The 15,615-nt window shown below is 47.8% G+C and overlaps 1 protein-coding gene across 48 annotated transcripts in view; it reads left to right on the top strand.

The window, feature by feature from the left end:
• CLASP2 (cytoplasmic linker associated protein 2) overlaps nt 1–15,615 on the top strand; it is a 1,795,600-nt gene that overhangs the window by 1,226,269 nt on the left and 553,716 nt on the right. For 29 of the 48 annotated variants that reach the window (XM_086964693.1, XM_086964694.1, XM_086964709.1 and 26 more), the window contains one exon: nt 4,622–4,645. The exons of the other annotated variants lie outside the window; for them this stretch is intronic. In XM_086964693.1, the coding sequence (XP_086820819.1) occupies nt 4,622–4,645 (24 nt within the window). The remainder of the gene's footprint in view (nt 1–4,621; nt 4,646–15,615) is intronic. 48 annotated transcript variants of the gene reach the window in all.

The raw sequence follows: 15,615 nt of genomic DNA, 5'->3' as shown, positions 1-15,615 counted from the left end.
CTGGGGAATAAGAGATAATGATAGAGGCCCTAGGTGTAATACGGGTCCGGCAGATTTACTTCATATGTTTTATAACTGCCCGAATTTAACACCAATTATTAGGGAGAGACGGTTATTTTTGGAGGGGCTGCTAGAACAAAACATCATTCTATCCCCTACTGTGGTCTTAGTGGGCATGGATGGTAAACTGAAGGCAGAAGGTGGGGCGGAAGCCCTGGTTTTTATATCTCTGGCTATATTGCGTTTATTAATTTCAGCTGGATGGAAAGATACCTCTGCACCCACCTTCCAACAATCGCTGTCAAGGCTCTTAGGAATGCACAATATTGAGGAGTGCCTATATGATTTTAAGGGGAAGAAAACACGTGAATTGGGTAGAAATATATGGGCACCGGTCAGAAAATGGAGGGAATCCAGACACTGAAAATATAAGATGAATTGTGTATAAGATTGTACGGTCCTCATGCCTATTCTTGCCTACTATAGTGCATGTTTTAATCTTGTATGTCTTCCTTTTTAGCCTAGCCATGTTTTTTTTTTCTACTGCTTTTTACCGCCTATTTATTGTTGTTGATGTATCTATTTATTCTGATTATTTATTCTGATTGTGTAATGAATTGATATATGTAATGATTTCTTTTTACCTTAAATACCTGAAACATCTCAATAAAAAAAAGAATAAAAAAAAATAGAACTGTAAAACAGGGGCACAATGTGTACACTACCACTCCACATGGCAGCCCGCTGTTATGCAATTTTATTTTTGTACAGAAAGGATATGAACACCACATTTAGATGGTGCCATGTTTTCTTATCTGTTTTTCTATTCTTTTAATTTATTATCCATTTACTTTCATTTTTTTTGTGCTCATTTGTAAGTGGGCGAAAGCAAGAATGAATCAGTGGCTGGATGGATGAGTGCATGTAAGATACCGTATTGCCGCAGAAGCTCATCAATAACTGAAGAGACCTTCAGTTGTATGTCACACCTGTTGCCATTGCTGATGTTTTTTTGCACGTAACATTTTGTTTAGGTCTCGCCTAGCGTTGCAGCGTGCATGCGTTGCTCGCTCCGTGAGACATATTGGGGTAGAGGAGATTTCACAAAGGGACTTGAAGCCCCGCCCCTCATTTTTATTGGGTCGCTAACCCCTCATTTTCATTGGGTCGCATCAACGTTTATGGTAAACGCTGGCTTCCCATTGAAAAGGAGGCTACTTGGTTACCGCCCTTTCTCCTTTTCGTCCGGCCCAACCGGACTGCGTCATCTGCTTCAAGGCTGTCATGAAGCAATTTATTATCTCAAGGGGGCGTGTATACATCTGTTTCACTCAGCCGCATGTTTATTTTTGCATCGCGCTTTTACTTAAAGTGAAAATGAAAGCACAATGCAAATATAAACAAGCGGCTGCCTTCCCCCAATGGCGAGCGCTTGTTATAAATGTATTAATTCAATTTGGTTTAGATATTGTGACGTCCTACCAACACGTGGTGTGTCGCGGCGCTTTAAATAACACGGAGAAATACAGGTCAATAATGGCGGGAGTAAAAGAAATAAACAAGTATAATATTTCTGAACTTCATTATGCCTTCCCCTTAAAATATAAGCAGAGTCACAGAAAAGTTGACTTTAGCTTCGAGACAAATCTCCCTCTGGTGTTACCAAAAGGTGAGTTATGTACGCGAAGGGGTTATGGAACCAAATTGCTTACTTTCTCGCGGGGTTCATGCCTGCTATGTTTCTTGCAGCATGCATAACCCTAAGCAAATGCACGCATTCTGTGCCGCATATTTAAATTGCGAGTGCTGCTGCAGCTACCGGGTCAAGCAGGAAAGCTGCTGTAAACCACCTCAAAATCTGCCAGATCAGCCTTTAGCGAGTGGGGAAAAAACGCAATCTTGTCGCAGCTAGGGGAAATAAGTGTGCTAACTATTTTTTCTCGTGTGTGTTCGCTCTGTAAAATCTATGTCAATTAAACGCTGCTGGGCGTAATAATTGTAAAAGAGGTAGGTGGACTCAGTAAAACTAAGTAGTGTCTGTGACGTCATCTCGGCGCATACGACGCCAGTGACGGACGTGGAGACGCAGGACCCCACCTACTGACGCACAGGGTACTGCTAAGCAGAACTTTCCGGATCCAGTCTGACGTCTGGGGACATTCTAAGGTAAGGACTCTATCACTAACTAATGTCTCTTACAGATATATCTTTACACAAGTAGTATCTTGTGCTTCAGGGAGCTACCTCAAGCACTCTCCCCCCACCTCCTTACGACTGGCTTAGTCTCTCTCGCAGAGTGCCCTTTGGCCGCCCAGTCCTCACCCGTCATCACCAGCTTTCTAGCAGGATTGATAGTGCCTTTTCAGACAGCGTACGGCTTTACCAACCAAGGCGCTAATGTTTTTCAGCGGTGGCAGCAACAGGAGCCTCGTTCTACTGACTGCAACAACACCGTTACAACTGGCGATAAGTTGCGGACTGTACCGTGCCCCCTTTCTTGGGGTGACGTGTTTAAAGTGAGAGATCTGTTTTGGGAATTCGTTTTTTTGGCATCCTCCTGGGTTTTGGGAGGTAGGTGTTGCCCCCAGTAAGGGGCACGCACAGCCCTTTATCTATCTCGCCTTACCCGTCTTGCTGTTCATAGCTTTGTTTTCCCTCCCAGGGCTTGAGGGGTATTGTGTAATTTTCCCATCCTTAGAGGGTATGCTATAGGCGTTTCTTTAGACTTTTTCCTCCAGCGTCACCGGGGTCTCAGTGGCCAAGAGGCCTCGTGGTCCGTGAAGCAGGCGTCTATTAAAACCGGTACTACTGACTCTACTCGCTGGAGGTACTTTAATGAGCGCGGCGCCAACGCAAAGTTTGAAAAGCCAATAAAAAAGTGGATTAGAACATGCGTCACACTGTTTGTTTGCTTGATGCATGTTATAATAGCAGAAACAGTATGCTATGTGCATCAGAAGTTCTGAAAACAATTTGCTACAGACTACATTTCTTAGATTGCAACAGTCGCTGCTCTTTGCCCAGTGAGATTATACTTAGATACTGTGTCTCAACAATGTCCATAGCAGCGCTTAATTGACTTAAACAAAACACTGCGCCTTGGTGTGTTTTAAAGCTGCACTCGCGTCTGTTCAGAGCAAACACGGGAATATTAATAACGTTCTTCCTTTCCTGCTCACCAGTTGTATTATTGAGGATAAGGTGTGCTTGCTGAAGCAGTAGTTGAAAAATGTCTGCAAATAGAAAGCTGGTCCTGGATCACGGTTGACAGTTGTATGTCGAGGATACAGGATGGCAGAAAACTAGTCCTGGCTCTCTATTGTCTATTGATTAATCGACGGACAGTGAACCACGTTTTATATTGGTCCTGACCCCTATGATCTTAATAGGGATGCAGTTGTTGCCTGCATAAAGATTGAAACTGGATATTAAAATAGATCATGAAATGCAGCTACTGTTCAATTAGATCTTATTTATATTTATAGCGTTATAGATCATGCAATCAAAAGGTGAGATTGCAGTCTATTCTGAAAGGGGTACTGTTTCAGCATCCCTGTTATTACTGCATGGATTCACAAATAACAGTCTGCTTTCTTCTAATGATAGTCCAAAGACCATCTACTTCCACTCAGTCATGAATTATTCTTTTAATTGTGAAGGCCTTTTTTGAGATCCCATCTGTTCTATTTTTACATTATTAGGAAAGGCTAGGGGTTTCCTCAAAAAGACTGACACTCGCATGAAGTTGGTATTCAGTGAAAGTGATAATTATTTAACTTGTAGTAATAATTCTCGGTCTTGTCGGAAATTCTATAACCATTCTTTCTTCACTAATGGAATACCTCTGGTTTTCGTTCCTACATAGCAGTTTGTCAGTGAAAAACGTTCCCAATGAACTTCAGCTGTGCGAGATGTGCCATATATAAAAGGGAGTTTTTCCATTTGTACTAGACTTTATTATCTGTGATATGGCTCGATTCTTGTTTATGGAAAGACACTGTTATGAGTTTCATTTCAAGAGATCAAGCCTGTATTGCAGATTCTTTGAACATTATTACTCCAAGGTAGGTAACTTCAGTCATATTACTTTATTGAAGTGGTTTCATTCTTAGATTCCTATTGTTAGTGCATCTTTGTCCCTGTTATAATACATGGTCCTATTTATTGTTGTCTGTCATAATGTAATCAAACCCTTATTCCTTTTTAAATGGCAATTGAAGGACCCATATCTGCAACGGTGTAATTGAAAATAACTAACTGCATGTGTTCTCTGTAACACTGGTCAGCATTCAACTTCTTTCCTCGTCAAATCTAATTGTCAGCAAAAGATGGCAGTGTGAAATCAAAATCAGATTTTTTGCTGTGCAGCTTCATCTTTTCAGAGTACAACAGTATTTTTTACTTCAGCTGGAAAACACATTTAATTGGAATGCAATTATGTGCACCGACCTAATTTCACCCAAAGTTGTTCTCTTGAAGAGAAGGAAGTTGTATGCTTAAAGGTGGAAAACAGAAATGCATTTTTCTAATCTTAGCTGTATCTTATTAACACTGTGTTTTGCCACTTAGTAACTATTCTTGACTGTTTCAATTTCTCTTTTGAATAATTTACTGCTCTCAGCTCTTAGGAGACATACGGACTAAGGTACAGACATTGCTTTTTGCCTCTTCCATTATTATAAAATGTTAGGCATAGTTGTACAACTTTATGAAATCAATTCAATGGCTTGCAGAGCCATTTGTTAATATTTGAAACGTACACAATTACATTTGTAGAAGGCACATTTGATGGTGATGGTTAATCAAATGTATTTTGCCTTTACTAAGGTCGTTTTATTCATTGTTACCTGTATCAACTAAATTGTTTTCTGTTAAGTAATGCATAAAAGACTGAAGAGTTTTATCCACAGCTACCAAAATATCCAGAGTTTCTTACCACTACTAAAAACTTTATTATCTTTTGTTTTGGTAATGTTAATTTAAACTCAGAGAGAAGAGAATTAAATGCAATGTGTTATGCTGTTTTTAAGTCACTTTGAATAGTGTGTTTACCTCAACTTTGGCAATATGTAAGCAGTGATATTTGCAGGAATCTGCCACATGGTGCAGTGCCTTATTCTCTTTGGGCTAGAGTTAATTATTTATGGTGTTTATTACTACAAGGAGTGTTTAGGTTTAAAAAGTAGGTGTAGTACGATCAAATTGTTTGTAAAGTCAAAACTTGACATATCACTGTATGCTGTTAAGCTTTGTTTGCTTTGCTTTTCTAACATAATTTGCCTACCAAATATAGCATGGTTTGTTCTTATAGTATAGGTTGTTTGTCCTTATTGCCTGATTTATTTTAATATTTAGTTTTTTTAACCTGTACTTTGATGGTTATGCTGTTTTTTATCCGAATAAAGTTCATATTGATTGATTGATTGATTGATATATATTAGGTGTGCATTCTTATTTAGGAAGCTAACTCATTTCACTTAAGAAAACACTAAATTGCCCTTTCTACATAGTTTGCCTCTGTTTTTGCTTCATTTGATATTCATAGTTCCACATGTCCGTCCATTCGTATTGCAAGTTTTGATTATCCATCCTGTAAAAACCCTGCAAATAGGTGTAAAAGCTATTTGAAGGAATGTCATGGGATTAGCATTTGGTGCTTAAGTTTGAATGAATTTCATTATAGAGTTGAGACTCTCACTTTGTAGGAAAAATAAAAATAATTGAAAGCCTAAAAAGACAGAGTTATGTGCTGTGTACCACCTTTTATTCAAAACGAAATATTCAAATTCACATTTGGTTTAAGCATGGCTATTGCCTGGAAATTGAAATGAATGGATAACTAAGGGGCTCATTCGGATGGAGGAAGACCACCAGCCATGTGGTGGCGGTCCTCCGACCGCGATTTCCCCCGCCAAATTGGGATGGTGGGGGGGAATCCCACTGCAACCGTGGTGGTCACAAAGCTTGTCTATGACGGAACCGCCACAGGCAATCCTTACGATTGCCTGGCGGAGCGGTTTTCGGCAGTAAAATGGCGGCGGTGCCTAGCAAGCACGTCCGCCACATTACCATGTCGGCTGAAGACAGCCTGGTGTTGGGGAAGGCGAGGGTGCACTTGAGGGGTACCCCCTACATTTCACGGCACTATGTGGCAGGCACTGTGTGGTGCCTGCCACATAGTACTGTGAAATACACACATGGCATATTAACATCGCGGCGAGTGCTGCTCTTAGCAGCACCCGCTGCAATGTTAATGATCAAGATCCGCCATGGTGGCCGAGGTGTTTTTGAGGCTAGTACCATTTCCCATCTGTGTGCAGAAGTCCAAAACTGCTGCTGCCACCCAGTGGGATCTATGTTTTTGGGCTTGGTGCCTCTTGCTTGTTGATTTAGGCGATTATGCAAGTCTCACTCCATTAGTGTGAGTTATGGGACAAAGCCTCTGTTTGCGCCTCTGAATGTGGAGGCTTGCATCACAGTTGGTGCTAGCTCCTCCTGTCGATGCCCTCTCTAGCATAAGTCTGTCGCGGTCTATTCATTTTGACTAGCTGCAAGAAGAGGTCGTGTCTGGCACACAGTTGACAATGAAAACCACCCAGACTGTGCCTATTAGGAACTTAAATTAATGCTGAACCTGGGGAAGAAGACTGCAGACCGGAAATTTATCATCATGGCTCATACCCAGTGAGGTGTTGATCTATTGATTTCTTCCCCTTCTTTAGATCTTGCGGGCCGTGCGATTCTTGATGAGATTTCAGAAATTCCTATAACGGTTCTTAACTGTCCTGAGTCCCAACATGTTTACCCTAATGCCTTTGTGGGATATGCATTTTATTTCCTGTATTGCAGCTGTATGTTGGAGTTGTCTACTCTCCTCTGATATACAGTTCTTAATTTGAGCATGTGGTTGCAGGTAGAGCCCACTGCCAGTCATTTATGGGGACCAGCACTTTTTTTACCCTCAGCAGATTTTGGTCCGATGCAAGAGACAGAAAAATAAAAAAGGGAGCAAGAGAAAGATGGAAAAACATTGACAAAGGTGGAAAGCACAGATAAAAATAAACTGCAAAAATGAGATCGTGTCTGGTAGAGGATTAAAGTGGCATGAAGTGAAATCACTACAGCCTTGGTATTTGGCACCCGATATTTGATAGCACCGGTGGCAGGGTTTTGAACAAAACTTTGGGTACCATGCTTATTCTTTTACAAAGTAAGCACTGCTGATATGTCGGTGTGTCCCAGGCATACTCAATGGAGGAAGGACCAAAGAAGTGGTTGTCCTGCTGGCCTTCCATGATCATGATGTCTTCAAGTCTTCATCTTCCTTATTACTGTCCTTTAGATTCCCTTTGACATGAAACCCCCACTTTATGGGAGATATGCCCATGTAGATTTGCATATCCCCCAAAGGTGGTTCTTGCCCCCTTGCATTCAAAAAAACAAAACTGATAGGTATTTTCCACACCTCCTTTATATTATGCTTACAGGAGTCTGGTGTGTTTAAAATCTTTTAAATCTGGCAGATAAGCTCCTACTATTGCAGGATATTGTTAATCAACATCCCCCTGAACCCTCAGAATCAGCGCACTCCCATATTTCGGTCTTTTATAATAACCCAAAAGCTGGTCAAGCTCTTAAACCATGCACTGTATAACATGGGAAATATCCATGAAGAATTTTATGAATCCACAAACTGCTCTCTTGCCAACGTTCGATAGTTGTCCCCAGAATGATAACAATACAGTCAAAACGTCAGGGAAAACAGAACAAGCATCGTCAAAGCCAATTGGTCTTGCTAATTATTTATTTAGCCATGTTGTACAGCAGCTCAACTGCTGTGCAACATGGCTGAAAGTTGAAAACAAAAATGTTATGTCATGGCCAGTGATGGGCTCTTCAGTGTTTTTTTTTTATTGTGGAAGCGAGGGAGGGGCAAGAGGCAATACGGAGGAAGGGGTAATGCAACACTGAGGACAGAGAATTTGGGAGGGAAAGCAATATGACGTGTCCAATTATATCTCTCCTGTAGTGCTTTTTTATTTTTTATGGTATCGGGGTGGTGCAGCCCACAAGCACAACTCAGGGAGGGGTCAGGGCAGCACAAACAATAAACAGAGAGAGGGCGAGTGGGAATGGGGCAAGTCAACACAGACAACAGAGGGAAGAAGGGCAAGGGCAAGCCAACATGTGTAATGAACAGAGGAAGGGTGGGGCAAAGCCAGCATGCACAACGGAAGAAGGAAGGGTAGGTGAGGGCAAACACACAGGAGTGGAGCACGATGATGGCATTAGTACATGAGGGACAAGCTGAAAAATACACATTCTGGTTGAGTACCTAAATCCTAAGAAAAAGTTACTCCTAAAAAAAAAGAAATGAGTAGTGGAAGGACACAAGTAATGCATCCATGCTTGAGGCGAGGGACAAATACACAAATAGAGAAAGGGAGCATATGGCAGCTGACTAATAGGAAGCAAGCAAATGAGCGGCAGTGAAGCCAACCGTTGGTAAGCAATAAATGGTCTTTAAGCCCACTAATCAAAATCAAGAGGTCTTAAAGCAACCTGAAAAAACAGCTGACTCATACCTTGTAAAGTTGAACATTGAAGTAGAGGATCCACCATCAAGCTCTTGTGCAACTTTAAAGGTCGCCTTGGAGAGGCTGGGTAATATAAAGTGATCCTACTTCATTGTCTCCTGTAATAGCACAACAGAATTAAAATTGAAAGCTTGACAGATTGAGGATAGCTCACATCTTTCGTTGTCGCGGAGCCAAAGAGTAAATGCAATTAAATGTTTGGTTTGGGAGCCCTGCTATGTAGACTCTCAGCGAAGGTGCTCGACGATGGGGGCCAAGCAGTGTTTTTTTTTTTTTTTTTTTTTTTTTGAAATCTGTTTATTAGCATAGTAGGTAAAGCAGTCACAGAAATTTCCAGTCCCGGAGGGAAACAGAGTAATACTTACATAAGGTTGCTTAGAACATATAATTGCATAGTTGTCTCAATTTTTCATTTTGTTGGTGACAGTAACCGTCACAGTTTATACAAACCCCTGTCAAAACTATCCCTCCCCCCGCCCTAAACAAACCCATCCGACACTCTCACAAAAACATATAATTGAGCAATCATTAGACTGGGGCACATAGAGAATCACAACATATGGATCCATTCGATTGTACACATAGGTGGGACGAGACCAATACAGAGAGTGTAAATTGGGGGACTACTCGCACCTCTCCTTAGCGCACCACGGTTAGTGACAGTGCATGTTGGTCCGGCCAAGGACACATTTATCGTGCATTCGAAGAGGCGCTTGCACCCTCGTCTTCCCCGTCTCTCCCAGTTTCAAACATACCTAATATGGTATACCAGTCTAGTGAAATTGGCGTTTTCCTCAGACCCCTGTATTCCTCCCTCTGTAGTGCAACTCCCTCTGCCTTACCCCATCGCACCACTTCCGCCCTCCACAACTCCGGGTCGGGAGGTCTGGCTGACTTCCACCTCATCGTGATGGCACGCTTCGCCAGCAACAGGGCCAGGTCCGCGAAACGTGTCGCCACGGTTCTAGTGCGCTGTGAGAGCCCCAACCCCAGTAACGTGGGGGGCCAAGCAGTGTTGATCCTTTTGGATCTGACAGCGGCCTTCGATACTGTTCACCATGATCTATTGGTGGACCGATTGGAGGGCTGTGGGATCCAGGGGCACGCACTCAATATTCTGAAGGCCTTTCTGAAAGACCGGGTACAAGTGGTTGCTATGGAGGACTTCGAACTAAGGGGGGTCCTTCAGGGATCCTCCCTTAGCCCCACTTTATTTAATATCTATGTATCCTCTCCTGCCCTGGTGATCCGAGCCTTCGGGTTTGAGTTAACCTCTTACGCAGACGACACCCAGATCGTGGTCTCAGTGCTTCCGGGAAAAGAGCTGGTGGTGACAGCCAGGTCTCAAGACTGCATGTCTGCAGTCAGTTTCTGGATGGCAAAAAGTTGCTTAAAACTCAATTCCTCCAAGACGGAGGTGATTGTCTTTGGTTCCAACTTAAATCTGTGGAGTCCCAGATGGTGGCCAACAGATATGGGAACCCGCCCGCTCCAGCTCAAAAGGTGAAAAATCTGGGAGTCATTATAGACAGCCAACTTTCTTTCAAACCCCAAGTTATGGCGTTGACCTCGTCCATACATTGGCTCCTGAAAACCATTAGGAAAGTGCTCCCCTTCTTACCTGAGGGAAGCAAAAAAACGGTGGTGACGGCACTTGTGCTCTCGCGCCTCGACTACTGTAATAGTCTCTTCCTCGAGGCCCAACAGGGAGTGTTGAATAAACTTCAGGTCCTACAAAATGCGGCAGCCCGCCTTATTGGAGGTCTGCCCAAATTCTCATCAGCCACCAAGGAATTGGAGAAATTGCATTGGCTCCCATTGCGGAAGAGGATTCTGTTTAAAACCCTCTGCATTGTCTTTAAGGCACTGCATGGCTTGGGTCCAGTGTCTCTTCAGGATCATTTCCAGTGGTATAGACCACACAGACATCTGAAGTCTGCCAGCATGGGACTGATCAAAACAGGTCGGATCAGGAAGGCCCGCTGGGGGGGCAGGAGCTTTGTTCGAGGAGAAGCAAAGGCTTGGAACTCCCTCCCCCTGACCCTTAAATCAATCACCAATCTGCTGGCTTTCAGAAAAAATCTCAAAACATGGCTTTTTACCCTATAGCTGGGAATCTTAATCTCAGGGAGTTACCACTTCAGCGCCAGGACACCGGTTGGTATTACGCGCTTTATAAGTGTTATAAATAAATAAATAAATATACACTGTAGAGAAGACATCAGTGCTTTGGGCTGAAATATTTACAAGCAGGAACGACAGTGTCCATGTAGGAACAGGGCACCAAGAATGATCTTTTTCAAATTTAAAACTTGTAATTATGATGCGGGCGTGGCTTGAGGATTCAAGATGACTGTCGCACTCGGAGTGCTCCAGACCCCCTCCGTCATCCGCCCTGCGTCGGCCCACTTTCTTCAGCAATCGATGCCCCAAAGTCCTGGGCCCGCCTCCTGTATCCTATCTGCACCGCCTTGATCCCTTTGGGGCCCTGCCAAGACCTTGTGTCGTTCTCGCTGGCCCTCTGCCCGAGGGGCCTGCATCCTTCAACATGGCGGCTCCCTAGGGCTGACCTCGCGGCCAGGAGCCTAGGTTGGTATCGTCCGCCCCCGTCATCCCCTGCAGCCCTCGCGACGGGGTACTGGGCGTGTGGACTGCCCTATTGACCCCGAGCCCGGGGATGCGTCTCGAACGGCTCCGGAATGGAGTGGAGGTGCGTGGGGAGCGGTACGGCGCTTGCGGCCCCTCTGAGAGTGAATGCGTCTGGGCGGCGCTGGACGCGGTGTCTCCTGCTCGCCGGCCCGCGGCTGGAGCTGGCTGCCCTGGGAGAACGGACCCGAGCCTGGCCACCTGGGGGCCCTGGAGTGACTGCTGAGGCCCCGGTGGTGGAGCTGGTGGAGGGCCGTGAAGAGGCCTGCGGCTGGAGGCGTCCAGCGCTACACTTACTGGAGGTGAGGAGGCGGGGATGTGATGTGCGGGCCCCCGATCCACTGAACCCCTCGGTGGCCGTGTCGGGACGCGGGCTGGTCGGACTGCCCTGAGGCCTGGCCTGGCCCGGCTCTAGATTCAGACTGGGCCTGCCCATCGGACCTTAATGCCTCCCCCCCTCCGACCTGCAGTGGCTCGCCGCGCCCCCCGCGGCCTTGGAGGGACCGGGCCGGTGGGTGTTGTGATACCCGCGACGGGGGGAGGTAACTGGCCCGGGTATTAATACCGTGGCGGTGGGACACCTAACCGTGGAAACATAGACTGGAATACCGTCGCCCGCCCACCTTGCCTGCCTCGTGACCGGGGAGACGGGGTGCCCGACTCTGGAGGTCCGGTGGGCTTCCTGATCCACTTTGGCCCGTGGTCTAGAAGGCCTCTCTTTGTTTGGCGGCTGCAGGCCGTTGGGTGTGCTGCGGCTTAAGGAGGGGCAGATCGGCCGCTAGGTTGAGTGGCGCATAGGTGTGCCTGTCCGCCCCGGGCTCCCCGAGGACCTACGTTGCCTTGGACATCGACCCCCCCCCCTTTTTATTTTGCTGTGGGGGAGTTGGAGGAGGGCCGGCCGCCGTATCGGGTGGCGGGGGACTGCGACGACGGCGCTGGTGCGTTCCCCCCCACCCCGCTTCTCCCCAGCCTCTTTGAGATCCTGGGAAGAAATCGCGTGGCCCCAGCCACCACCTCCTCCACCCAAACAACAATGGACCAATTCACCAGGCCTGATCGTGACCCGGCGGTCGGGCCCAGGGCTGCGCCTGGGGCGGCCGGAGGCGACATCAACACTATCCTGCAGGCGATCAGTGCCTCACAAGCCTCGGTGAAAACCAAGATCGGGGAGGTGCGGGTCGATGTTGTGCTGATTCGGCAAGATCTTCGTAATGCTACAGCCTGGATTACAGAAGCGAAGTCCCGTCTTTCAACGGCAGAGGATGCCGTGGGCACTCTCCGGTCTCAAGTGGCCCGCCTGCAGACTCCACCGAAGGGCCGAGGATGCGGTAAACAGGGTCCGGAGAAACAACCTGCGCCTCCTGAGATTTCCGGACGGAGTGGAGAAGGGACGCACTGATGTCTTTATCGAGGAGCGGATTCGGTCTTGCATCCCCAAAGAGAAACTTTCCCCTTGGTTTGCGGTTGAGTGTGCTCACTGCTCCCTCGCTCCCAACCCCCCCCCCTGGTGTTCCCGCCCACCCCATTTTCCTCTGTATCTTTAACTTTCGAGATCGAGATGCAATCCTGGAGGCCGCCAGGGCGTAAGGCAAACTGCACTTCCAAAACTCCAAGATTATGGTCTTTCCGGATTACTCCAGAGAGGTACAAAGTCAATGCCGGTCTTATGACGAGGTTAAACAAAAGCTTAGGGCCCTGGGCCTCCGCTACAGACTCCTCTTCCCAGCTCGCCTTAAGGTGTTTTTCCAAGACAAGATCTTCTTCTTTGACACCCTGCAGGCGGCTTGGACCTGGCTTACGGAAGAGCGGCCCCTCCTACCTAGTGCGGCCCGTCCCCTGTTCCAAAAATAGCGATCCAACTGGGCCCAGGTGCACCCAAGGCGTAACAACGCCGAACTGGATCCAGAAGATGGGGCAACCGCCGGGGAGGGGGCTCCCGGTCACCGGGGGTGCTGTCCAGACGCTCCCCGTCTCGGGCCTCGAGCGGGGGGGGGGCTTCTTCCCTGACCCTGGTGTGTTCCCTCATCGACATGGGCAGTGCCCCGCGACCGGACGGCACTCGACAAAGGGCCATGTCGGACTCGGACCTGTCTGGAAGCCCTGTGATCCGCGGCTCTGCTGGGGAGAAAGAGGTGTGACTCATTAACGGGTATCCTGCCTCCACTCCCCCATTGAAGCTGGTGGTAACGAACCGTCCCCGGCCCCGCGGACGGGCCTCCTCCCTGGCTCCTCTGGATGACCCGGCCAGGGTCTACCGTAACATTGCCATCCGGACTCTGAACTATTCAGTGACTTTAAGCCAATTCATGTTGTTAATGTGGGCTTACATCCGTATACATGGACGGGGGACCTCCACAGCCATGCTCCTGATTGACTGCTGCTAATCGTTTTAGAGTAGCGTATCACCTTGTGGTGGGGTAGTTAGTGTTTTTTGGGGTTTTGGGGCGACAGATGCTTCCACTTCAGAAGTGTAGGGTGGGGGGAGTTGGGTGGGCTGTAAGGGACGGGGGACCGTTGTCCCTCGGCAGTTTGTTTTGTTTTGCCGCCTACAGGCCGCTGGTTGCAATTCTCCTTAGAAGTTTTGTCTCACAGGTAGGTCCACAGCTGACACGCAGATCACTGCCTCCACCAGTTTATTTTTGGCCGCCTACGGGCCGGCATCAGGAACAGCTGCTGGCAGTTGTGCCCCCTCCTCTCTCTGGACCTTCACAGTTGACAAACAGATCACCAATTTCCATTGCCACTTTTCTGAGCCTGCTTCTGGGCGGATGCCATCCCCCGGCTGGGTGTGGTCCCATGTGGTTATCCGTTCCTCCCCATCCCATATCTTCCGATGACACACACTCTCACTAGACCCATCCACATCCTTTCCTGGAATGTCAATGGCCTCTTAGACCACATTAAGCATACGGCTGTCCTCCACACGGCCCACCGCCACACGGGACATTCTTTTCCTCCAAGAGACGCACCTCCTGGGTACACAATGCAACTTCCTAGACCATTAGGGCTTTGACAGGGTCTAGCATTCCGGCTTCACACGGGGCTCCTGGGGGTGGCTATTTTGCTCAGGAAAGGCCTTCCCTTTACCCTGACTACCGCCGAGACAGATGTGTAGGGCCGTTATGTGGTAGTCTCGGGTACCATAGGAGGACGCCCCTTAAACCTCCTGAGCCTTTACATTCCCCCTGCACTCCTGTCTCCGACACTCCGCCATCCTACACAAGTGATTTCCTCCCTCCCGCAGGGACTAAGAGTGGTTGGAGGGGACTTTAAATCCGTTCTGCAGTTCCTGCGTGATATGACGGGGACCTCGTCCGAGGCCCGTGTCTCCTCCGCTAAGATCCTATCAAGTTGGACCTCGGCCCTGGGTCTCTGCGACGTGTAGTGGGTTTGGCACTCCCTCGAGGATCGTTACACCCACACGTCGGCAGCCCACCATTCTCACTCCCGCATTGACCTTCTCCTGATGCCGGCCACCGACTGCCATCTGGTCTCTGGTGCATTCATTGACTTGGAGTAGATTTTCATACTCGAGAAATGTTTATTCGGTGACTAAGTACTGACTAATTGTGGTATTGAGAAGAAATAGTCCACGGACCATTGTTTATTATTACTGCCATCTGGTCTCTGGCGCGGCGATCCTGCCCATAGGGATTTCGGATCATTCTCCCGTCTCCCTCCGGCTGGGATTTCCTCCGACGGGCCCACGAGCGGTCTGGCGGCTGAACGCCTGGTTCTTGCAGGACTCTGAGTTAGTGGAATCACTCGGCCAGGAACTCCGTCACTATTTTTCCACCCATGCGGGCTCGGTTCCCTCAACAGGGACTCTGTGGTAGGCAGGCAAGGCCGTTGTCCGAGGAGTGGCCAGAGGGTTGGTCCACACAAAGCGGTCGGAACAGACGGCCTAGCTCGCACAGCTGGAATCCCGGGCGACGCAGCTGGAAACTGCCCAACTCTGGTGGTCGGGGGGGATTATTCCTTGCATCTAGCAGCGGTTCGCGAGGAGATCCTCCGGATCTCGTTGGAGTCGGCCAAAATGCTCTTGTGCTCGTCGGTGTCTCGCGTTTATGGATGGGGGGGGATAAGAACGGCAAGCTCCTCCACAACCTTGTGTCTTATCCCTAAGTTAACCGTATTATTCCTGAGGTCCGTTCAAACGATGGGACCCCCCAAGTGACGTCCGCGGCCATAGCACAAACTTTTGCTACCTTCTACACGCACCTCTACGCTGATCGTCCCTCGGGCGCTCCTCTGGCCGCTTTGCTGGACGGAACTGATACCCGATTGCCTTCTCTCTCTCAAGAGACTGCGTCACTCTGGACCGCCCCTTCACCCTGGAGGAGGTCCAGGGTGCCATCTCGCTCCTACACCC

The sequence above is a fragment of the Lissotriton vulgaris genome, chromosome 4_1 (genome assembly GCF_964263255.1).
Source record: "Lissotriton vulgaris chromosome 4_1, aLisVul1.2, whole genome shotgun sequence".
Taxonomy (NCBI): domain Eukaryota; kingdom Metazoa; phylum Chordata; class Amphibia; order Caudata; family Salamandridae; genus Lissotriton; species Lissotriton vulgaris.
Note: the sequence above shows the minus strand (reverse complement) of the source record. Positions and strands in the feature narration are given on the sequence as shown.